Here is a 24,889-nt window from a genome sequence, read left to right as displayed (position 1 = left end):
GAACCCGTCAGCTTACTTGGTGTGATTAAGATGTGAAAATTGAAAAGAAGTAATTCAACAGTACATGGATTATTTAAAGGTAAAGGAAGATTTTTTTTTTTTTTTTAAAAGGCAGCTTAAAGTAATCTTTGAGAGAGACATTCCCAAGGCATTGTATATGATAAAATATAAAAGAAATAAAGAAATTTAAAAAAAAAAAAAAAGGATAGAGTGCAGTTATAGCATAATTTTTATTAGCAGAAGCAGGGAGCACGTGAGTGTTGATGTGGTTTCAAGCACATCCAGCCATTCAGCAATTCCTACCCTGTGAAGGTGGTGGTGAGTGCACCAAACTTTTTGTCTCTCCATCTCCTTTAATTTCTTCTTCAATTCACTTATGAGTTTCTTTTCTCTATGGGTTAGTGGCTCATGGGTCATTATTGCACAGCCTTTTTGTCGGAGAAACAAAGCTATTACCTTAAAATATTGAGCAAATAATGTTCTTAATCAAAGCTTAATTAATGTTAGCTTTCAAATCTGTTTTAGTCAAGCTAATGATAAGTTAAACTAGATGATAGAATTATAGGGTTGCTTTGATTAAATGGGGATTGGAGATGGTATAAGAACTGTTTTTATTTTTTTATTTTTTTAATTTGAGAGAAAATTCAAATTATATTTAAGTTAAGAGTAAAAAATTATGCATTAATTATTAAATTAAATATTTGAATGTTTGTCATTTTTGTTTTTTCACAAAAAAATTAGTATTTTTTTAGTGGAATATATCTCATTTTGTTTCAAATGATTCGATTTAGATCAAAATGCTTTATTACCGTGAAATGAAAGCTATGTGTTATGCCATTGAAATCGTTGTATGCCTCCTTGAATCATACTTTTTTTATGTAAAGAATGTTGCAACTTAATGATAGAAAAAAGAGTTATAAATATTAAAATTTGAATGATAGATTTATTAAATATTATATTTTAAAAATTATTGTATAAATTAATTGAATTAAATTTCGAATTAACATCCACATTTTTTATTTCACCATTTATCTTGTTATTTGTTCATCTTTTACTAAAAATCAGATTGAAGAGGTTCGTAAATAAATAAAATTGGAAGTTAAGCTATTAGTATTTAGGTGAAATGTTAATTTCTAACACATAAACATGTCTAGATTGATCACCAATAATTTAAGGTTGCCAAATTAAAAGATTGGTGTACTTTAAAAATCTAGATTCTAATTGCATTTCTCTAATACAAGACTAATCCAACTTTTTTATTGAAAGAAAAAAGAGGCTGATTTCTTTCATTCTAGTTAAAAATTATGGTTTATAGAATAGAATAAGATAGCTTAAACACCCTCCCTTGATTCAGAACAAAAAAGAACTAAAGTCTAAAGGTAAGTCTTCAGTTTAAATCATGCAAGAGATGGGCAAGTCTGCAGTTTAAATCATGCAAGAGATGGGCCCAACTCCCAAGCTAACACTGCATTTAATTGTTCTTTTCGGTGGTCGCAAAGAAGGGGAGGGTGACCCACAATGGAATTTTATGCTCTATTGCAAGGTGAGGGGGTGGTGAGGAAGGGAAAAAGGTGGAACAAATGCTGAAGTTTGATGCTGTCTATGAAAAAGGGCAAAAGCAGATCCACATGCGAAAGGAAAATATGGTTTTATCGTCCAGTCCTCTCCAACATTGGGAGAACAAACAAAGAGGCGTTTGATTCTCTACTGGAGCTCCATTTTCGTTGTGAGGCTAGAAATTATTGGTTCTTTAATATCTCCAACACTTGTTTTTTTTTTTTTTTTATATATATTTCTTTTTCGTAGGATCTTGATATGAGAAACAGACAAACGAGGCTTTAAATTTTCAATCAAAATCTAATTTTAAGAAGTAGGACAAGCCATGGCTAGAAAACTTTCTAGCAGCAACTCACATGACATTGTATAGGTGACCAATTGGAAATAACATCGATTTTTTCATTTTTGAGAAATTTATTATCAGATTGCACCAAAAAACGTGAAAAAGAACATTTGATAAAGATTGTATCATTATTTTCGTTAATTGATATTTTTTCATATTTGTTAAATTTTGAGTTTTTATGATTTTTATTAAAATTAGAATTTTCTTTTTATTATCAATTAATTTTAAATTAATTTATTTAAATTTGAATTTTTGCGATTTTATATTCAAATTTAACTTTTTCGTTTATTTATTACCAATTAAATTTAAATTGGATGCTGAACAATTTTTGGTTTCATGTCTTTTAATTTGGAAGGGAATTGGTGGGTGAGGAGGAACAGGGAAATGGGTCCTTCGTAGGGATACCTCTGCCGCTGGATTGAGCTGGCGAACCAAAATCATTGGTGATCCTCGTGCATGACTAAAAGGCGGAAACCAATTTACGAGGGACATGGCGAGCTTGAGTTGGACCAAACAATTCCGTTACAACGTTTTCAAGCTTTTTCAACAAAAAAAAAAAAAATGGTAAATATGATAAATGGAGAATTGAATGCATTTGATGATAAAGCCCCAATTTCTTGGTTCTATTAAGTAGAACACCATTACACCAGCCAGATCAGTTCGTATATTTGTACTTTCGACATCCAAATAGCAATGTCATCCCACTCGGATAGAGAGGTCCCCAAAAAGAAAAACCCGATCGGTCACGGTCCCCATTGGCTGTAGTCGTGGTCCAAATTAGCACCTAGAAAACTGGACCATCTTGGACGGGTAACATACCCTAGGCCAGAACCAGCTAACAGACTGGAATGAAAACAAGCATTTACCTAAAGAACTTCATGTGCTTGCGCCATTTAGTAAGTAAGCCATATTCGGTATTTTACAAGTTATAAAACTTGGAAAGAAAACAGATGAAGAAAATAAACTGAAGGAGACAACCACCAAAGAAAAAGAAATGATTAGGAGCTTCGATTTTGTTTGTTGGGTTGGTGATGGAACTTTCCAATCACAATTTGGCTTCGCCAGCTCTTACAACAAAATTAACCAAAAACAAAATATGGTCCCCCGAAATTCCCGATAAATACAGTTCGGTTCACAATCATCTTGTCCTTGTGTAGCTCCATTGCCGGCTCAAAACAAAACCCTCTCCTGTCTTGTCAACATCATTCTCTCAACAAGTAAAAATTCACCTTCTTTCCATCCATTCAATGCTCAGAATCATTATAATGAGAAAGCTACGACATTCAGTACGGTTTTTTTTTTTTCTTTATAACGAATGCCTACCTAGCAATGATAATGTTCTTAACTTGTGTGTGCCTGTATAGCAGGCATCGACAGATGACTAGCATGCTTTGGGTAGTGATGTTACAGACAGCAAAGTGTGCTAACCCCTTCAATGTGACCCAGTTGACAAATTCTGTTGATAGAAACAAACTAGACTGCTGTAAAAGCAATTTAACAACAGAAAGCAAATGGAAATTGAAAATACATCAAGAATTTCAAGAGGCATGTGATCAATTTCTTTATTTATTTTATCCTAATTCACAGAATTCTGTAACTAAAACAAGATTAAAAAACAATGTTTTCCCCAATAATTGCCATAATGAGGGTCTTGGAATCTAAATTTGAACCAATACTTTCCTTCTCATATAACATGCCTTTCCACTCGGAGTAAACTTGTGACACAATCCTTCAAAACCTATTTTAGCCCCAAAGCTAATCCTAAAATTTGCTAATAGAAACAGTTCAATAGAAATATTATCAACTAATCTATGATGGTTTTGAAAATATAGATGAGAACAATGAGGAACATCACCTTGAATACAGGCCTATTCTACATAGATGGGAACAAATGCAGACCATCTAGCATTGCTATGAAAGTCTTGGCAGCAGTCTAGGCCACATAGTTTAGCATGGCTACAGCCTACAGAAAAATACTACCCAGTGCCTACAGCTTCTTTTCATCCCCATTTAGGCAGTCATCAATTTCTGAGACTCTACTTCCAGCTACCTCATTCTTTGTGGAAGTACTTTATTCTTAGGATGTTTGAATCCACATCAATTTCATTGGATCAACCAACCAGTGTTAATTTATCAGTAGCATCCACAAGCAGGCAACAGAACTAAAACAATCAGGAGTAAAATCTTAAATTTACTGTAAAATGTATCAAGTAATTAACTCATCAGAACTAACTGGTATAGCGCTATTTTGAGCATTATTTCAAAGTCTGTTAATCACTTTGATACATTTAGGTTTGTAAAAGTAACTAATGATGGAAGTATATGAGCTTATCCCGTCCAAAGTCCCCTCCACTAAATTCAGTAGACAATAAAAAATTAGTTCTATTACTAGTTCCTACTCCTAGAGTCATAACACACACAAACTTATTTCTTTGTATTATATAGTAAATCAAAAAAATAAATTAAAAAATAAGAAATGTATGCACAATGTAGACGTCCATGAACTCAAATAAGCATTAGTCATGGATACTAACATCCAGAGATCCACCATAGTGTGCATGCCTTGTCAGAAATCCATTATCCTCTAAATGCATGCAGCACAAAAAGTATGCATGCCTTGTACTATGAAGTGCAGTGATGCACACAAGGAAACACACCATCAGTCATGTCAAAAGTTTTATATTACCTAGGTAAAGAAACATCTAGTGCGGTTAACTGCAAACAGTTTATCGGTATAGAATATTGGATGCTCTCGAGAGATGATTCGAGCATATTATTATTATTATTATTATTTTAAGTTACAACAAAACAGAAATTTCAATAGAATTTTATTGAGACAGGTTCCAATAAACTTTTGGTCCAAGAGTAAACATGTACATGGCAACTGTCAGCTTTTTCATTACAGAATCAGATGCTAGGAATGAAGGATAAAAAGGCAAAAGAATAGCTTAATTGTTGTTTCCTGCTAACATGATCATTTCCATGAGGGGAAAAAAATGTACGGCTAAAGAAAGCTTAAAAAGTGTACCAAATGTTTGTAAAAGTTTTGACAAGAATGACATATTACCTATATAAAGGGATATGCACAAGGATTACAGATTCGATATCTAGGGTTAAGGGTCAGTTGATCAGCACTCTAGTCTATCAATGAGCACGAGTCTTTAGAACTAACAAGTAGACTGCTCTAGACATCAGAAATTCTAGCATATGAAAAGAAAAGAAGTTCTTAACTTCATTTTTCAGCCACTAACTCACACTCATACCCACCATGCACTCATCATTGTATATCTGCAAATCACACAAATACATGTGCAAACACACCAGGATCAAAGTAATTCAGTTGATATTCTGCTACTAGGAGACAATCACTAAACATGTAAAAGTCCAAACATCCAGACTCAAATTGATGCCAGCCCTGGAATGAAATGAGGAATCTATATTTTCCTATAATGATAAAAGTAAAAACATATTTCTTGAAGTGGTTACGCTTAATCAGTTTGACAGCATAAATATACCATCATCCAGTATTAAACATTTCAGCTTCCTAATGATTACTTTTAGAACACCACTTCTGATACATAAAAAATCTCACTATGAGTCAGTTGTGGAGATTTGAACTTCAGACTTGGCCCTATAACCAAGGTTTTAAAAACTAGGCTAGGTGTCTTCAGTAACCTACAATTCAGAGGCTATCCTAAATAGATAAATGGAAGGTCCAGAACAGGCAAATGACATGCTATCCTCCCAGGCCAATAAAAATGCTATCCTCCATCAACTGAGACACATGCCAACACATAAAAGAGGGTAACAGAGACACGCACATCAACAGAGAAGAATAGACTAGTATAGAACTCAAAAGAATAATTAGTGTGAGAAACCACTCCGCATATCAGATGCTTATCAGTAGAGGAAGGAAAATTCTTGCAAATTACAAGCAGGCAAAGTGAGACCTTCTTCTAAAAGTTGAGGCAGAAAACCAGGGTGATCTTGGAGGAATGAGGAATCTAGACTAGATGGAAAACACAGTAAAATAATAGTAACCATGAGGTAACATCTGTATGTACATGCAAAAATGAACATGCATGAGTATGCATGTATGTATGTAGCAAACACATACAGACAAGTATTATCAGTGCATTAGACCTTTATAACAGAAAAGAAAATAACTTTAGGGATGCAAAACATGTAACAGTTATCAAGTAATTTATTATTACCCTTCTTGATTGAAACAACTTGCAAATCTTGGTTGAGATTTTTTCATGAGGGTTTGTGGGCCCCTTACAAAGAAACTATCAGAGTCATTTTCTGTAGAGCTGGAATTCATGGCAACATCCTTTGAACTACCCATTAAATGGAGTCCAGAAAAATGATCACCCCAAATATCATATGTATATTCATCTCCCAGTCTACCCTTTCTACCCGCTTTTATGGTTTTCTGGTCAGAGAGTTTGGACCCAGGAGCACGAGCACAAGCCCGAGGAGCAATAACAGATGTTGAAGCCAAAGAAGAAGAGGGGCTGGGCATACTGGGGGTAGCCCTTCTGGCACTAGGAAAAGTAGCAGACGGCAAGAGAACAGGTTTTGAAACAATTTTTCTTGGTAATGTAGACTGCTCTTGTATCAAAGAATACCAATTGTTGCTACCATGCTCCACGGAAACCCTAGGACCCAACACATTTGCTTTGAAAATAGGTTCAGAAACTTTACCCTTCCCACATGTTTGGTCAGCTGATTGTACAGAAGGGTTCCTAGCCTCAACAGATTGGCACATATCAGGAGAGAGTGACCATGTGCGATTAGGTGTTACAGATGTTATAGGGGAGAGGGGGGATGAAGGTGTAGAATTTCCACTTTGACTACTTGACACTTCAATCAATTCTTTAAATCCACCTTTTCTTTTCCTTCGCCTTCTTCCCTTTTCTTTCCCAATCCTAATTGTGAGGTTAACAGCTTGATGTGTTTCCTTTATATCAGGATTTTCAGCCACTGCAGATTTTGAGGGCAAAGATGGCAATGAAATTTCCCTCTGAGGATCTAAGAAACTGTTAATTTCCCTGTCATTTTCCTGAGTTAGTTTTGCATTTTGATCAGTTAACCCCTGTTCCTTGGCCCTAACCTGGCTATTTGGGTATCCAACATTAGACAGCTCCTTCAAAGATTTAGCATTCCCAACTGAACTTAACAAACCATCCATTTCAGCTGAAATAGAAAACTTACTGTTTTTCTGATTACAATTGACGCGAGAAGATTTTCCTCCAGTCCTGATTGTACTGATTGGGTTCTTCTCACTCTTGTAAAAGTAATCTTGGGAGCCCAAGACCATCGCTTGGTGAAAAATGAAACAGAATATGAGAAACAATAAAGAAGCAGAAAGAAGAATTGCGATAGAGAGTTTCTTTAGCCGCATCCAGAACACTGATTTCTTACAAAGATTAAGCATATGAACTGGGAGAGTTGCCTTCATGGGTATGACAAAAATGCCTGTAGCCAAAGCCAGTTCAAGATCTCTATGTACCATAGCTGCTGAAAAATCTGGCTGGTATGATATCAGAAGCTTTGTTGACTCTCCAGGTTCAAGAGAGAAACCTTTACAACTATGCACCATAAAACCGTCAACTACACACTGTGTCCCAGAAACCTCAATGCTTCTTACCTCAAGCGGCAAGTCTCCGGTGTTCTTGGCATACAGCTCTTTTGAAAATGGTCGAGAACATGCATAAGTAGTCTCCTCCATGTTAAAAAACATTTGTGGAGGAGAGATGTTCAGAGAAGGTGGCAAACTAAGGTTAAATTCTACACTCTGGATGGGATCTGAACCCTCAAACAGGACTAGAGAAACTGACCCTCCAAATCCCCTCAAAGATAACCATTCAACACCTGAAAGATTGTTCCTTATCAGTGCTGAACTTCTCCACCCACAACGATTTGAAGGGTGAAATAATATTGGCCCAAAAGATGCTCTACCATTCGGATGAACATAGGCCTCTGTCTGTGCACTCTCTCCTATGGAGAACCCAAATCTATTTGGAATAGTAGATGAATTATGAGCCAAGCTACCATAAGGGGGCTTCATAAAAACATCTTGGCTCCTACACTCATCAACAATTTCTCCTGAGTTAAGAATGAGCTGCATTATAACTGGCTGCTTGCTAGGATTTTTTACAGTGATCCACTTGGAGCAGCGACTTCCGACTTGAACCATTGGAAACAGTACCTCATGATCATCAAGCACTGACATGCCACCTATGGTACCTTGAGATTTCCAGTTCATAAGTACCAATTCATCTGCTTCTGCTGTCTGCAACACCTACATATATAGTCACATGACCTACTTAGCTACACTGAATCTTTTATGCATATTAATGATTCCTTGAAGACTTAAAGCTTAATGCTGATATCATAAAAGCCATTAAGTGTGTGTGTGCATGTGTATGAATATATGAACACAGAAAGGGGAGAAAACAAAAGAAGTGTGACAGAGAGAGATGTCAGCATGATAATAAACATTTACAAAGAAGAAACAGTTTTGATGGTCCCAGGAGCAATCCTCATTCAATGGGTAGGTAAGAATATTATGATCTTATTTATCTTCCCTAGCCAAGGAGCCATCATCATGGAACTTTATAAGATTAAAGGTTCTATAACATTCGCATGATAGGTAAGAATTTAAGTGAATAAAAGAGAAGTGGAGTATCAATCATCAAGATAATAAACATATACAAAGAAGAAAAAATTCTGATGGTCCAAATTATGTCACCCTAAATAAAATAAGCAAACCTTGGCCCATGATGCCAGTTGCATGCCGTCATCCAAGGACACTGTCCTTATATGGTCGGATTTAACCTTTTCAGACTGATGCTCATAAGCCATGGATGAATCTTTCTGATGTTTCACACAAATATGGATTATATCCTCACAAGAAACTTCAATCTGAGGGCCAATAGATTCATTTGTCATTATAAGCAATTTACAACTTCTGATCATGTTGGATACTTCAGAAGCATAGTCATGAATTTCAACTGGCAGTTTAGTGCAAGTAATCACAGCAACCTGCGTAACAGCACCAGGAAAAAGCAGCAACCCTTCCATGTACTTGATGTGGAAAACCTTTGTATCTGCAACTTCACTAATCTTGGCAACACTCAGCACATACGGAGCAGCATTTTTCAAAGAGATGGCCACAAAAACAGTTTCACTGCCATCATATGGCACCAGAACATCAAGAGAAACTGAAAGAGAACTTGCATGATTGTCATAGGATGCTTTGCTGTCAAAATCAACTTCAAGAGGAACCATAACTATATCAGACATCTCTTGCGAGGACCTCCCCAACTGCATGCAGAAAGCACCAAAAATTTTTCCTTTTGATTCAGATGATAAATCAATCTCCATGATGGTCTCACTGCTTTGAGGATTGATCTCCCAGTTCCTGTTTGGCCTCATAGCCATAAGTGGAAAACCAGATTTACCGATGTTCATGACCAACCAATCCTCAGCACTAAGTAAGCTGTGCCCATTATAGCCCTGGGAGTTTTCTATACTACAAACTGCTTCAGTATGATGGGTAATGTTCCCTAGAGAAACTGATATCCATGAAGTTATTTCCTCCACATAGACAGTTTCATCAAAAGGATTGAACAAAGACAAATTCTTACTCAACTGTCCACTAGAAGGAATATCCAGGTTAACTAATGGCTGAATCTCATATGGAGACTCAACAGCGAACCCCCTAGCCTGAACAAGGAAACCACCATAGCTTGTCTGCAAGATAAGGTGAGCCGATGATAAGCCCACCCATCTAGGTAAAAAAACAAAACATATTGAAGCTACTTCACCAGGTCCTAACAAAAGCTCACTAAAATTGCAGGGATAGAACTGTCTATTGGTACTGAATGGTTCATAGACTTCTAAAATGCTGTCATTGCATGTATTTGCAACTGTCAAGTAAGCCACTGAAGGTAAAAATAAATATTTATGTCCCCAATCCATCATAGGGGGACTTATTTCTACATTAGGTGAAGATAAACCATCAAAAGAACCTAATTTTGCCACCTCTCTGTTTTTTTTCATCCTAACACTTGTACTCTTCTGACTTAGTAAAGGTCCTCTACACGAAGAAATATCATTTAGATTAGCACCACCTGTAACAATGGACAAAAACTCATGGATACCAGCTCTTGAATCTAAAGAACAAGAAACCATCCTTCCATTTAATAATTTAAACATGCCATGGTTAGAAAGCCAACTTTTGTTATTTGCTTGCCCCCTAAGCTTACTTGGTTCTACATAAGATGAAGCACTACCAGACTGACTCCTAGAAACTTCTAAACCGTCTACTTCAAGTGTACTCTCTTCAGTTGAAAAGCCGGGCAATGTTGAAGGAAAACAGAACGAATGAGTATCACTGCAGATACTCTCAACACTTGAACGAGTCATAGAAGTTCCTGTATCATAGCCAGAATTTGTATCACCAACAATAGTTTCTTGAAAACCAGTACGATGATTATCTCCATAGTACTCACACCCCTCATATTCCTCCATTTTCAGCATCCCATTTACAGAACATGGTTCACATGTAGTTAAGCAAAAAAGGGTACATGACAGAACCAAGAAAAAATGGAATGCTTTAGCCGATTGAAACATCCCCCTGAAAATAAACCACCAATTAAAACGCTTAGTAAAAAAAAAAAGGAAAATAGTAACAACTAAAAACAATCAACTAAGCAGCAACAAATTAAACTAGTTCCCTTTTACTCTTCAACAAAAAGGAGCGGAAAAACAAATAACGGCCCCATTTTTCCCCTTTAGTGAACATTTTCTCGAAAACCAAACATTAAAAGCAAAAAAAAAACCATTTTTTTACACCAGAAAAAAATATTTATAAATTAATTAACTAACAAAAGAATGGAAAAAAGCGTGCTTGGAACAGTCTTCATTCATTTTAAACTATTTTTAAAGTGGATTTTAGCCGTAGAAAAAAAAGGCCAAAAAATAAATAAACGGAGAGTATGCCTGCACTGAAATGTTTCTAATTTATAATTTACAGATACAGTAATTAATATTCTAACTACAACTAATAATTTAAAATAAAAAACCCAATAGAAAATTTTCAGCAGCTAATTTTCTGTTTGGGTTATTACAAGCTTGGAAAAGTTAACAAAACGAAAAATTGGGAAGAAATTGAAACTTTCATCATTAAAAAAGCTTCTAATACTGTTTAAAGCAACTTAAACAAAGTGTTGATCACCGTAAAGACCACGTTTAAGCTAACACAATCAAAAGAACTCATCCGCTAACGGAAATGAGTAGTTTTTTTTTTTTTTAAATCAAATAAACAATCGGGAGTTAGAAGAGTTTTAAAAATGAAAAGCGATATGGTAATCGAAGTTCTTAAAGAAGTAACCAACGAAAACAGATGAGCGAACTAGATGCAGATGATGAAAGGATGTGCTTGGAAAGATAGAAAGCGCGAGAAAATGCGAAGGGAAGTGTGAGAAATAGCTAGAGGAGTTACCGGAGAGAGTTGAACATGGACAGCTGTTTTCGAGCTTTGATAATCGTTAGGGTTTTGGACTCCAATTTTCAGCAACGAAGAAAATCATCTGAAAATCTTTCTCCTTTTCTTTCTTTTTTATTTCTGAATTTTGAGGACAACCAAAAATGTAAGCTTCGAACGGAAGCGCACCTGAGAACAGCAGATGATTAGCCGTCGAAAAAGGGCAAAAAATGGAAAAAAAAAGACTCCAAATTACTAGATTGTCCATCATTATCAAGTGTCCAAAACGCCACCGTTTGGCCAATTCGAGTTAGATCCTAACAAAGGCTTGTGGGTAAAATTGGAATTTAACAATAACAGTCCAATTAAAATTTCATGGAGAAATTCGAAGGCTTTAGGCTTGGAAAAATATACATTAATTAATATTCCTTCAAAAAAAAGAAATTAACAAAGTTTTTTTTCGTTTTTCCTAGTGGAACGGGCCTACCACGGCAGTCCTCTTATTGACATTCGCTCGCCAAATTAATTTTTTGTGTTTTGAATTGTCTATTTTGTCCTTGATGCAGTTTTCCTTGCCCCAACAGGAGGTTGCCAGCTATGAGCCATTGGGTTGTTGAGCGCGAAAGAAGAAATGACCTTTGCGCGTTGTGGTGCGAGCCTAACCGGACCGTGCGTCTCATCGTTCGAGGTCGTCAGCACCCTTGTCCTTATGAAGAAACATTGAGGGCAATTTTGGAATTTCGACAAAGGTAGGGCGATTTAGTGAAGATTAGATATGGTGTAGGCACTCAGACATTTACTTAAGTACAACAAGGTAGTTCCTTAATGGCTAAGAACCGTACCGTTTTAAATATTACGGTAATACTTATCAGTAATGTTAGTATTAGGATTGTGATTATCTATCTGAGGTACTAAATAACGAGGATTTGAAGTTCAAAAAATATATTTTGAGGATATGAGGTTTTTTAAGCACTAATTACATGTGATTTAAAAAAAGTGAATTCAAATTTGTAATTTAATTTTTTAATTTTAAAATACTTTCTATTAATTTTTTTTGTTAATTTTCTTAGTGGTATTCGTGGTATCAATTCAGTAAATTTTATAGATAAGATTCGTATTAGCAAGGAGCTATCCGAAACGGAAAATTTTCACGGAGAATCGTCCGTTAACGACAAATGTCAGACAACTTGGCGGCGCTGTCACAATCCCCTGGATTCCCTCGACGTTCAGCACAATGTACGCCGTTTGTTGGTAAAGTACGCATCATCCACCGTTGGTTTCCGCGACCTGCTTTCCACGTGACCGATCAATGATTCGCTGTGGGAAAGCAGGTAGGGACAAAAAAAGTTGTTGTCCTCAAATATTATTGGTGTGAACTAGGGAAGGCTTTGATGATCAATAGGATCGACGGCTAAGGATTGGAGTGTGGAACCCATTTTTCGCATGGGGTAGGTTACTGTGTGACTAGATGTCTGATAAGTCCAATGAACTAGTGGGACTAACAGACATATAGTCTTCGATATGATGCTGCGGAGGCGGTGATTTTTTTTTTTTTTTTCGTGGGGGGGCATTTCTTCTGATTCAGTGGCACGCACGATTTCGAATTAAATTTCATAATCTTTTCTAGTCATTTTCTTTTTTTTTTTTTTTTAAATTGAGGACTGACATTGTTGAATTTTAAGTACACCTTTAGATACGGTAATATTCGTGTTGACGTGGTTTTGCTTTGGTTGAATGTTCAGAGATAAATAAATATTAAACATTAATATTTTTTTAAATAAAATTTTTAAATTTTATTTAATATATTTTTAAATAAGTTTATATACATTGAATTTAATAAATTTATAAAAAATTATTTTCTCATAAATTTTTAATAAATTTAAATATGAATAATAAAAAGAATATTTTTTTTTATCATTTGAACTTATTATTTGTTGATAAGCATAATATCTTCTATAGGTAAAGTACAAATATAGACAACAAAATATACATATTTGTACAACTGAATTTAAGAGGAAGAGTGGATTATATTTTGTTAAGCACTGTTTTGCTGTTTTGAAAATAACAAAAGTAACACGTAACAAAGACATTCATGATGGATGATCAAACCTCACATGTGGACCAGATACTTTGATATCCTCCACAAACCTGCTGCAAACACTTTAAAGTTTCAGTCACATGATCTGTCGATGTCTTGATGCCATTGTTTCCTTTTGTTTGTCTTGTATGGAAGGAAAAAATGACCATGAGTCAATTTATTTCTAGGCAGTGGAAGAAGTATACAAGTGAGATAAGTCATTAAATTGTGGAAGCCAACGAATTTCTTTCTCTATGGAGTTTTTTATACTGTTTTTGCAGCTATTTCCCAAAGTATGATTGATTCAAATATTAATATATACAGTAAGATTTTCTTGCAACTAAAGCAACATAGAGTCAGAGTTGTTAACATCAATTTTTCATACATATAGAAAAACAAATTTCAAAGTCCAAGCAGTTGCTTCAACTGAAGAGCTATGCTTTTAGTTTTCAATCGATCATGTAATGTACGTCCGCTTAAATTTTCAGTCAAGTGTTATTACTAAAAAATCTTAATCATTATAGAAAATTTAGAGATTCAAGTTATCTGACGAACAGAATATATCCTAAAAAATCCATTGAGGATTTAAGCAATCATACAATATGCATCGGCTTAACATTTTAATCAAGTGTTTTTTGTTTTAATAAAATCTTAATCAGTACAGAAAAGTTGGGGATTCTAGTTCTCTGATCATGTAAAAAGAATATATACTTAAAAACTCATTAAGGATTATGATTCTATATGAAGTAAAATTACTGAGAAAGTTGTAATCAAATCAAGCCGAAGAAAAGGTAGCAGATTATTTCAGACTGTCGGAAGAAAGGGAAAATACAAATTACTGACGTTCATGTCTTGATTTCATGGATCCATTTTTTCCTTTCATTTGTCACTGCATGGCAGGAAGTGACCATCAAAACTGTTGAATATTTTACATATTAAGTTTTTAAGATCTAAACATGAAGAAATGTTATGATACCATACTTGGTTTTTGTCCTTTTTTTTTTCAGCCGGTTCGTACAGAATGAAGTTTTTGCAACTTGGGTGTTGGTTGGTGATGCTGGAGATTGCACAGCAAAACTTTGTACAGATAAGGGATAACTGTAGGATATGTCCCGCAAAATTTTAAAGAAAAGTTATGTTCTATAGATGTAAGTTCGGAAAACTGTCCATTTTTGCTGCTAAATGCAAGACTCTTGAATCTCTATTACAGAAACCTCGTGTCCAATGAAATCCAAATTATCAGCAGCATTCACAAGAACTTTGATGGCATGGGTATTCAACTTTTCTGCTGCTTCTGCATGAATTTTTTTTTTCTACCTACACTTACACTCTGAACAAAGGTGAGAAAGAAAATTGCCATACTGAAAGATGAAAACACCAAAACTCAAAAGCACTTTTGGTCACCACTGGTGTAAAGCTGTTAACAGCTGCTGTGTATACCTTTCTTTTTAGATTTTTTAAATCCTGAAAAAACATGCAATAAGAATTCGATATTACCAAATTTCCAGCATAGCTATGGCATGCACCAAAGGCTAAAAGGGTGCACATGCACAGTGAAACTGAAGGCATATTCACCAAATGATATCAACAACAAAATCACTGAAATTAGGCATTCAATTCGCTTGAACTAGTCAGTCCGGTCCAAAATTCAACTCAAAAAGAGAAGAAACATGACACAGGATTCGCTTTCCAATCCTGAAATGCTGCCCTTTCTTTCATGTGTAAATTTTGAACAGATTACTATTATTAATGGCATAAAGGCAAAGATTAAATTGTTGGAATCAACCCTAATGGGGAAGCTTCTGAGTACAAAAAAACATAAAATTTTAAAATACTGACTCTGTACTTGGCATAAAAGGCAAAAAAAAAGTGTATACTTTAGGGAAGATAGTAAACATTATTGCAAATTTCAATTTAAGTGCATGCTCAAGAATCAATAACTACATTTCAAGCATGGGCAGAAAGGTACCAAGAGATTATGTGAAAATATCAAGCTCTGCTGCAAATAAACCTGTGTTAATTGTAGCCATTGTAACTGTGGAAAAACTAAGAAATAAATCAGTGTGAAAACTGAATGTATATTGAAAAACTGCTCATATATAATTATACAAGAACCTTAGGTTTATATACAATTAACTAGAGGTTAAACTAAAAAATTAAATCTTCCTAAAAAACTAATCCTATAATTGAGGGATTGTCTATCCTAATTTTTTGTCCTTAATTCTAGGGATATAAATACTTAATTCTAGAGATACAAATATAAATATACAGATTACAAGATTACAACCAGTTGTAAATAAATATTTTTTTACACTCCCCCTCAAGCTGGTGAATAAGTGTTTTTCATTCCAAGCTTGAAAATAATTTCTTGAAATGTTACACTGCTGAGACCTTTAGTCAACACATCTGCAAGTTGACCCTTGGTTGATACATAAGATGTACAAATCAACCCACTATCTAGTTTCTCCTTTATGAAATGCCGGTCTACTTCAATGTATTTTGTTCTGTCATGTTACACAGGATTGTGTGTAATGCTTATTGCAGACTTGTTATCACAGTAGAGTCTCATTGGTCCATCCCACTTGATCTTTAAGTCTTCTAGGATAATTTTTAACCATAGTAGTTCACAAATTCCTTGAGCCATTGCTCTGAACTCTGCTTCAGCACTTGATCTTGCCACCACATTCTATTTTTTACTCCTCCAAGTCACAAGATTACCACTTAAGAAAGTGCAGTAGCCTGAGGTGGATCTTCTATCAGTTACTGAACCTGGATAATCAGCATCTGTATAAGCTTCTAGAACTAGCTCTGAATTTTTTTTGAATAAGATATTTCTCCCAGGATTGGCCTTCAAATAGTGCAATATATGGTAGCTAACCTGTAAGTGCACTTCTTTAGGACTATGCATAAATTGACTTATCACACTCACAACATATGCTATATCAGGTATAGTATGTGAGAGATAAATGAGTCTTCCAACTAATCTTTGATACATCTCTCTATTTACAACAGTATCTTCATTAGCTTCTCCAATTTTATGATTAGAATCTATAGGGTTATTTACAGGTTTACATACGAGCTTCTCAGTTTTCTTTAGAAGATCCATCACATATTTTTATTGTGAGATGAAGATACCATGTTGTGAGTGAGCTATTTCAATTCTTAGAAAGTACGTCAATCTCTTTAGCTCTTTTATCTCAAATTCTCTAGTCAAATACTGTTTTAGAGATTCTCTCTTTTTCATCATCTCTAGTTACAATTGTATCATCAACATACACTAATAGAACTGCGACTCTCCTTGAATCAGAATGCTTGATAAACAGTGTGTGATCTCTTTGGCTCTATTTATATCTCATTGCTAGCATCACTTTGACAAATCTCCCGAACCAAGCCTTAGGAGACTGTTTAAGGCCATATAAAGTCTTTTTCAACCTGCATTCTTTGTTTGCTTCTAGATGACCTCCAAATCCCGGTGAAACCTTCAATATATTTCTTCTTTCAAATCGTTATGTAAAAAAGCAGTCTTTACATCAAATTGTTGAAGCTACCAATTATAATTTGTAACCAATGATAACAAAATTCTAACTGCATTCATTTTGACAATTGGAGCAAAGATTTCTTGATAATCCACTCCATAGGTTTGAGTGTAGCCTTAGCCACTAATATGACTTTATACCTTTCAACAGTACCATCTGCCTTGTATTTTACAGTGAAAACTCATTTACACCCTATTGAATTTTTTTCTTTAGGTAACTCTACCAGTTCTCATATCTGATTTTTCTTTAAAGCCTCCATTTCTATTTTCATAGCTTGCCTCCATTTCTCACTGGATAATGCCTCGGATAATGTAGTTGAAACAGAAATAGTGTTTAGGCTCACAAGAAAATTTTTGTAAGATGGTGAAAATTTTTCAAATGACACAAAATTAAAAATTGGATATAGTGGATGCTTAGTACATTCTTTGGTTCCTTTCCTAATGACAATAGAAAGATCATAATCACTAGTTATAGTTTTAAGAGATTCATGCTCATTTTGAGAAACAGAGTCAAAAACTGTAGTTACTTCATTTCTAGAGTTAGGATCAGGTTCTTAGACTGGCATTGGTTCAGGATCTGAAACTTTTCTTCTTGAGTACACCTGTAATTCTTTTATAGAATCAAGAACAATATTATCTTTTGTCACATCTTTTGTTTTTGAAATGGGTTCAGACTCAAATTCAGTGTTTGACTTGGGCTTAGCAGAAACATGTTTCGATTCAAAAAAATTAATGGGTATAAATGTTGAAGAAGGGGACAAATCAAGCAAAAAAAAGTCTTTATCCTTATCTTCCATGAATGAAGTCTCCTATTAAAGATAAGGTTGAGTAAAAAATAATTTACTTTCTTCAAAAGTGACATCTGCAGACACATAAAATTTTTTGGTAAGAAAATGATAACACTTATATCTTTTTTGAGTTGAAGAATACCCCACAAAAATACGCTTAATCACTCTTGGATCTAACTTTCTTCTGTTATGACTGTGAACATGAACAAATGATGTACAATCAAATATCCTAGGTGTGAGATTATTTGTGGTATTAAGGTTGGGATAAAATTGTGAGAGTAGTTCCATAGGAGTTTTAAATCTCAAAACCCTTGAAGGTAACCTATTTATAATGTGTGTGACAGTAAGAACAGTTTTTCTCCAATAAGATTTAGGTACATTTGCTTGAAAAAGAAAGGCTCGAGTTATGGCTAGTAAATGGCTATTTTTCCTCTCTGTCACTTTATTTTGCTGTAGAGTATTAACACAAGATGACTCATGGATAATCTCTTCGTTTTAAAAATAAGTGGATAGACTTTGGTTGAAGTAGTCTCTTGCATTATCAGACCTAAATCTCTTGATTCTCACTCCAAATTGATTTTGGATCATGTTTTAAAAGCTAAAAATATACTATTCACATCTGATTTGGATTTAAGTAAAAAAATTCAAAAGACCCTGGTACAATCATCTATGAATGAAACAAATCATATTGCATCAAAAATATTAGAAATTGTAGAAAAACCCCAAATGTCACTATGAATCAAGTAAAAGGGAATAGAACTTCTTTTGTTATTAATTGAAAAAGACACATGTCTATGCTTTGTAAGTTCGTAAATATCACAATAAAAATCTTCAACATTTAATCCTTTGAACAAAGAAGGAAACATGTTTCTCAAGGTTCCAAAAAAAGGATGTCCAAGACGAAAATGATAAAGCCAGATTTTATCTTTATTGAAAGATTTTTCAAAAAAAAATGACAAAGATAAACTATTCTTGATATTACTGGTGTTATTTGACGTCTCAAGATAGTATAATCCATCCTTCTCCTTAGCAAGTCCAATCATCTTCCCCGAATTTTGGTCCTGAAATTCACAATAAGCGGGATAAAAAGTCACTTTACAGTTCATATCTCTGGTAAGTTTTTGTATAGATATCAGATTAGTAGACAATCCAAGAACATGAAGAACATTTTTGAGAACAAACGAGAAATTAACTTGAACATCTCCTAATCCTGCCACTGTAGTAAGTGAACCATCTGCAACAATAATTTTCTTATTACTAGGACACAGGGTATATGTACTAAACTTCTGTGAGGAATGTGTCATATGATCTGTGACTTTAGAGTCAATGACCTAAGAACTCGTAATAGACTTAATCGAGATATTTAATCCATGAGAACCAGAAGCTTTAATTGAACTAGAGACCTTACCCAAGAAACATACCACAATAGGCTTTTCAAGAATTTTCAATAAGTTTATCAGCTTTTCAATCTCTTCCCTGTCGAACTCTCCTTATTTCTGAGATATCTGTAATACTCTAGTGATTTTTTCAGTTGACATTTCCTCAAATTGGGTGGTAGTGATATCTTTATTTGAAAGAGTTCGTCAATGAAGACCTAAACTGGATTTGGGAATGAAGGCCTAAAATAGAAGTCAGCAATGAAAGCTGAAAATTTTGTTTCCTAAGAAAAGCCTAAAGCTCTGATACCATGTGAAAAAACTAAAAAATAAATCAGTGTGAAAACTAAATATATATAAAAAACTGCTCATATATAATTATACAAGAACCTTAAGTTTATATACAACAAACTAGGGGTTAAACTAGGAAACTAAATCTTTCTAAAAAATTAATCTTATAATTGAAGGATTGTCTATTCTAATTTTTTGTCCTTAATTCTAGGGATACAAATACTTAATTCTAGATATACAAATATAAATATTTAAATTATAATATTACAACCAGCTGTAAATAAATATTTTCCTACAGTAATTGTGAAGGAGAAGATTGGGCTTATGATGGCTTTATCTGTAGCAATCAAGACAAGTAAATGAAAAACCTAGCTTGGAGAGATAAATATGGAAAAAAAAATCTAGCATTAATAACTAAAATCATAAACATTTTAAACCAGAGTAACTTGAAGCCACAAAAAAAAAAAGAAAAAGAAAAAAAGAAACTGAAAAAGAATCATTGACAAGAAAATGTCAGTATGTATGAGAGAGAGAGAGAGAGAGAGAGAGAGAGAGAGAGAGAGAGAGAGAGAGAGAGAGAGAGAGAGAGAGATTGTGCCCAAAATCAAGAATTTCTTAATTATGGAATTTCCAAAATGAGAACCTCTGAAGAATCATTAAAACCAGGATAACAAATGCAAGTTTCAAACTTATGGAGACTCTTCAATGCTAACTTGAAACTAATAGATATCCAAAGCAACTATCCCAAGAAAGTAGAAAACACAAGTTATAAAGAAAGACAATTAATAATGCAACTGCAACACAGATGTTTGCTAATTGCATCACTTCTGTGTCATGAACAGAGTTATCACTCAATCTTTAACAGTGAACTATGCTTTTCATTATACTTTTTTGTTGTTGCGGGCACAAGGGGCACAAGCAATTACTTCTCATAGGACTTGATAACCGTTTTTAGTTTCCGTTCATGATAAATTTAGTCTTTTTCCTTTTTGTTCTTTTTTGGGGCAATATTTCACTGTGCTATTTCGTTAGAATCCCTTTTCCTACTTCTCTTTCTTTCTTCTTTGCATCTTTCACTTTCAAGTTCCAGAACTACTTCCTTTACCATTATCCTCTCTCTCAACCGACCCCCACTGGCTGCTTTCTGTCTCCCCATAGAACTCATCATCATGAAAACTTCAAATACAAAAATTAGTCACGCCTGGACTCACCAAAAGGAAAGAAGTGATCATCCTCATACTTCTAATGCTTTCTTTTGGCTTAAATGCAACAGAAGAAAAGAACAGAAATTAAAGAATCATCACTGCTTAGGTTTGTTTGTTACCGCCACTGGCAGTCCGGTTGACTTGTAGCAGCTTCTGCTGCTCTTTGGATAAAATAAAAAATCTTTGCTTATCCAAAAAAGGAATCAAAGAATTATCAACCAACTTATCAGACAATCATCAATATTTGATGGTCAGCATCGCCGAGACAGACTTCCTCATCATAACAAACATTAAGAAGTCCTGAAGAGGATTGGAGACATCGATTTTATTTTGCTTTCTATAAGCGAATTCCACACAGAGACAAAACAGTAATTTATCAACAAAAAGAACTGATACCAAGATGGGGGGCAAGACTACATAATTATTGAAATGATTACAGATAGACGTAATTGAAGCAACAAAAATAAAACGAACTTTTCGCTCATTTAATCAATTCTAACCTGTGTCTCTACAAGTAATCAAAGATTCAAAACAAGCCGGACCAAAGTCATCATCCAACACAAAAGCCACCACCAATTTACTGGGAAACCAATAATTGAAATATATATAGTCACAATTCCCAGATCCATTTCTGTCATGGCAGCACTATTGGGAAAATTTAAACCATTGCACAGACCTAAAGCAGTCAGTCAGGCAGCCATGACAAAAATTTGAATATGTAAAGTTGACAATTAACAATTGCTGGTAAATCAAACATCAAATCAAATCATTAATTCTCGAGAAAACTTTTGAAAATGAAAGAAATTGTACTACATTAAGGCCAACAAAAAGACATGAAGAGGAAAGCAGTGATAACTACTTCAGAGGCGAATAACTAACTTCGTGGAAGATTTTCGGATCCAGATATGAAAAAGAAGGTAAGTTCAGAATTAAATTGATCTTCCGTATGCTTTTACCTGCCGACGTCGGCCACGGATCGAAGTCGCCAGTCTCAGGCTCCGACCTTCTTGATGATCGGCGTCGCAGCCCCTTCCCCCCCCCCCCCCCCCCCCACCTAAATTTGTGGATTGACAAGTGGAAATTTGGGAAATACACCAATTTCCAAAAAGGTTGTGACACCGTAATGGCATGGGGAAGAGAAAATATCTAAACTCTAAGGTCGGTGGCCGCCTCACGTACCATAAATGATTGGGAATGCCGACAAAGGAATAACAAAGAAGATGACTCACGTTTCTATGAAGGGAAAAAAATTCAAACTTTAAAATGTTTCACTTACCACTTACATCAAGAACCGTCCACAAATGATGTACGGCTGGCAACTAGGTAAGAGGCTAGCATCACGCCTGACATTATAATTTTTTTATTCTTTTTTGGGCTATTTAAATTAAGCACCCCAATTTGCCCATTTCTACGCTGCCATCGACCTCCCCTCAGAATCTCCAAATCTTCGCAGCACGAAATTGAGTTGTCAGGAAATGGCTGTAACCAATATAATGAAGGCTTTTTGCCTTCTTATTTTGATGTTGTCGACGGCGATCTACGCTATAGAATTAGCTACGTCCATTGGCTATGGTCCGATTCGTAACACCACCCCTCCTTGTCAAAGTAGTGACCCAAAGAATTGCCTTCCCCAAAGGCCACCGGCTAACAGTTACAACAGACCATGTAATTCCGAAGATCGTTGTCGTGGTGGAAACAGGAATTGAAAGGGGAGATCTCTGTGGACACTGTATTGTTTTTTTCTTTTGTAATGTTTCTTTTCTTTTTGATTTGTTACTTGTAAGCCAATGATTTGTTGAATAGCTTGTTCTATGTTGGTCAGAGCTAGGATGTATTCTTTGTATTAGCAAATAAACCATGTTCTTGTTGTGTCCTGAAATTTTTGGTATTACTACTTAATAGTTTTTCTTTGAAATTTCTGGTCCCCAACTAGACTCTCCTCTCTGCAACTCAGTTCATTTTTAGTACGAGTATCTACAATATTTGCTAGATCATCCGCACGAATCCTTATGACTCAAACAATTGAGCAAATGATCTCACCGAGTTTCTTTGAAAAATCCCCTGAAATTTCTTTCCCTTCTCAAGTGGAATAGACATAGAACACCATGAAATCCGTTTCTGAAAATCAAGGTTGACACGTCATTTCTCGCCCGATGAAATCCTGCTAGCCGGCCTCTCTGGTGTCTGCAACTTGTGTGAGGTTGAATTGCACTCACCGAATGTGTCACGCCAAACGCTCAAAAGTAAGTCGGCAAAGGTTCGGCACCATGACACGTGCGCTCGATTAAGGGTGTAATCGAATCGAGTCGAATCGATACAGTAAAAAATTTGAGCTCGAGTTCGATTCACAACTCGCCATTCGATACTCGACTCGAACTCGATCGAATTTTATTTTTCAAGCTCGAGCTCGATTTGTGATCGAATTCAAGCTACTTAAGCTCGTTCGATTAAGTTTGATTAATATGTAAAAATAAGCTCGATTCGTATACTCGATAAAAATTTAATTATTTGAACTCGAATTCGAAATATTTTATTAATTAAAATAATACAAATATATATTTAAATATAAAAATTTGATTAAACTTGCGAGCTATTCGAGCCGAATATAAGAATATTCGAATTCGACTCGATTGATAAGTCAAGTTACTCGAGTTTGAACTCGACTTGATAATAATCGAACCGAATTTTAATTTTTTTTAAATCGAACTCAAATAACTTATAAGTATTAATGTATCATTTATACTCTCGACTATCAATATTCAAACATGTTTTTAATTTTATCTCAGAATATCGTAGCCAACGGAACATATACTGCAAGTAACGTAAGTCTGCTTCAGCCACCATTTTTGTCCAATATCTGATTTCTTTTTATTGTGTTCTTACGTTCACACGTTGGGCAAAATCAAATTTATTTTTATTAGGCGAGTCAGAGAAAGGGGGTGGCCAGTTTCAATTTGTTTACTCGCGTAATTGGCCATCTTATAATAATAGCAAGTAACCCGTTTTGAATTAATAAAACAGGATGAATGGACAAAAACTAACAAAATAAAAGTCCAATACTTAGCAAGATTTATCACTAACCGAATGATAGAGCGACACCTCATAATAAATAATTTCGATCATGCTTAAATTATATTAAAATATTTAATATAATATTTAAATTTTAAAATTTTTTAATATATTACTTAAATTATAAAATTATTAATTAATATATTATTTACTCTTAACATCATTAACTTTAAATATAATTGATAAATAAATTTTAAATATTATATTAATTAATATATTTATAATTTAAAATTTATATTAAAAATTTTAAGTAACATATTAAATATTGAATTGTAATTCAAAAATCATTCATGATATTATCTTTAACTTCAATTATAACAGATTTAAACAAATAAAAACGATCTTAATCATAATTTTTTTTTGAAGATCTTTCTTCAATTTCAAGTCTAAAAGTATTCTTTTAGAGTATTGATATGGTTTCTTGTAAGGATGGATTCACCCTTTGAAGGAGGGTCGGATGGTAAGAATGGTTAGGGGCCTTATATTTGAAAATTTCCTTTTATTCATATATGGATGTGTATGTTCGATTAAATAAATTTATATTGTAACTTTTTTTTTTTAATTTAGAGTTTTTAAATTAAAAGGTTAAAATTAAATTGATATCTATAATTTATTTTACCTACTAATCATTATTAATAAACACTTAAAATCAATTGATTTGTAACAAATATTAAAACATAATTTATGTGAATTAAAAAAAATCCAATTTAACTTTTTAAATTATAGTTTTTACTGAGTAAAATAAGTTACATTTAAAATTTCAATTGAAATATTTTGAACATGACATGCACAATGATATGAAATATCAAAATTTATTTTCTTTATCACAATCGTGCCTTATTTTGATAGAAATTGCAAAATAAAAAACATATAATCTCATTAAAAAATTAATCACATTTATTTTAATTTTTTTAGTATCTATAATAATTAATGAGTTGAGCGGACATTTTTAGTTATGAAAATTATCAAAATAAAACTATAAAATAAGATGGAAGATAATTTTTTTTTTATAGATAACTTGGTTATCAACATAGAAAAAAAATTTAGTTTAGATTTAATTGTTGAAGATTTTATTTTTCTAAAAAAGAACATTGCTTACAATTTTAAATAAAATTATTTATTTGTTATATTTTATTTTCTTATACTTTTATT

The 24,889-nt window shown here is 34.0% G+C and overlaps 1 protein-coding gene and 1 long non-coding RNA gene across 15 annotated transcripts; both read right to left on the bottom strand.

Annotated features, from left to right (window-relative positions):
* Positions 1-2,761: 2,761 nt before the first annotated feature.
* LOC111293208 (uncharacterized) lies at positions 2,762-11,571 on the bottom strand. Of its 3 annotated transcripts, none has more exons than XM_022885991.2 (4): positions 11,415-11,571; positions 8,678-10,547; positions 6,115-8,207; positions 2,762-3,356 (listed from the first exon to the last, which is right to left on the bottom strand). In XM_022885991.2, the coding sequence occupies exons 1-4, from the start codon at positions 11,429-11,431 to the stop codon at positions 3,305-3,307; spliced, it is 4,032 nt and encodes a 1,343-aa protein (XP_022741726.2). In that variant the 5' UTR covers positions 11,432-11,571; the 3' UTR covers positions 2,762-3,304. The 3 variants fall into 3 exon arrangements, with proteins under 3 accessions (XP_022741726.2, XP_022741731.2, XP_089622704.1); XM_022885996.2 differs by having other exon boundaries at positions 8,951-10,547; XM_089766578.1 differs by lacking the exon at positions 11,415-11,571 and having other exon boundaries at positions 2,886-8,207.
* Positions 11,572-13,371: 1,800 nt separating this feature from the next.
* On the bottom strand, positions 13,372-23,167 carry LOC111291913 (uncharacterized). 12 transcript variants are annotated; one of them, XR_016345660.1, is made up of 7 exons: positions 21,169-23,167; positions 18,779-18,857; positions 15,443-15,508; positions 14,914-14,937; positions 14,455-14,803; positions 14,317-14,362; positions 13,372-13,617 (listed from the first exon to the last, which is right to left on the bottom strand). It is a non-coding gene; the product is annotated as an uncharacterized LOC111291913 (long non-coding RNA). The 12 variants fall into 12 exon arrangements; XR_016345661.1 differs by lacking the exon at positions 14,914-14,937 and having other exon boundaries at positions 21,169-22,055; XR_016345655.1 differs by having other exon boundaries at positions 14,455-14,937; positions 21,169-22,054.
* Between the last annotated feature and the right edge of the window lie 1,722 nt (positions 23,168-24,889).

Source organism: Durio zibethinus, chromosome 10 (genome assembly GCF_047325235.1).
Source record: "Durio zibethinus cultivar Kanyao isolate XHJ-2024 chromosome 10, ASM4732523v1, whole genome shotgun sequence".
Taxonomy (NCBI): Eukaryota; Viridiplantae; Streptophyta; class Magnoliopsida; order Malvales; family Malvaceae; genus Durio; species Durio zibethinus.
This window is presented reverse-complemented; position numbering and strand designations above follow the sequence as displayed.

What these genes read in the sequence shown, in the direction of transcription:
- LOC111293208 (XM_022885991.2), bottom strand. An exon ending in AACTGGCATCATGGGCCAAG is followed by an intron (nt 8,208 to 8,677) that starts GTTTGCTTATTT and finishes CTATATATGTAG; the next exon opens with GTGTTGCAGACAGCAGAAGC. An exon ending in AGTTGTTTCAATCAAGAAGG is followed by an intron (nt 3,357 to 6,114) that starts GTAATAATAAAT and finishes TTCTATCAACAG; the next exon opens with AATTTGTCAACTGGGTCACA.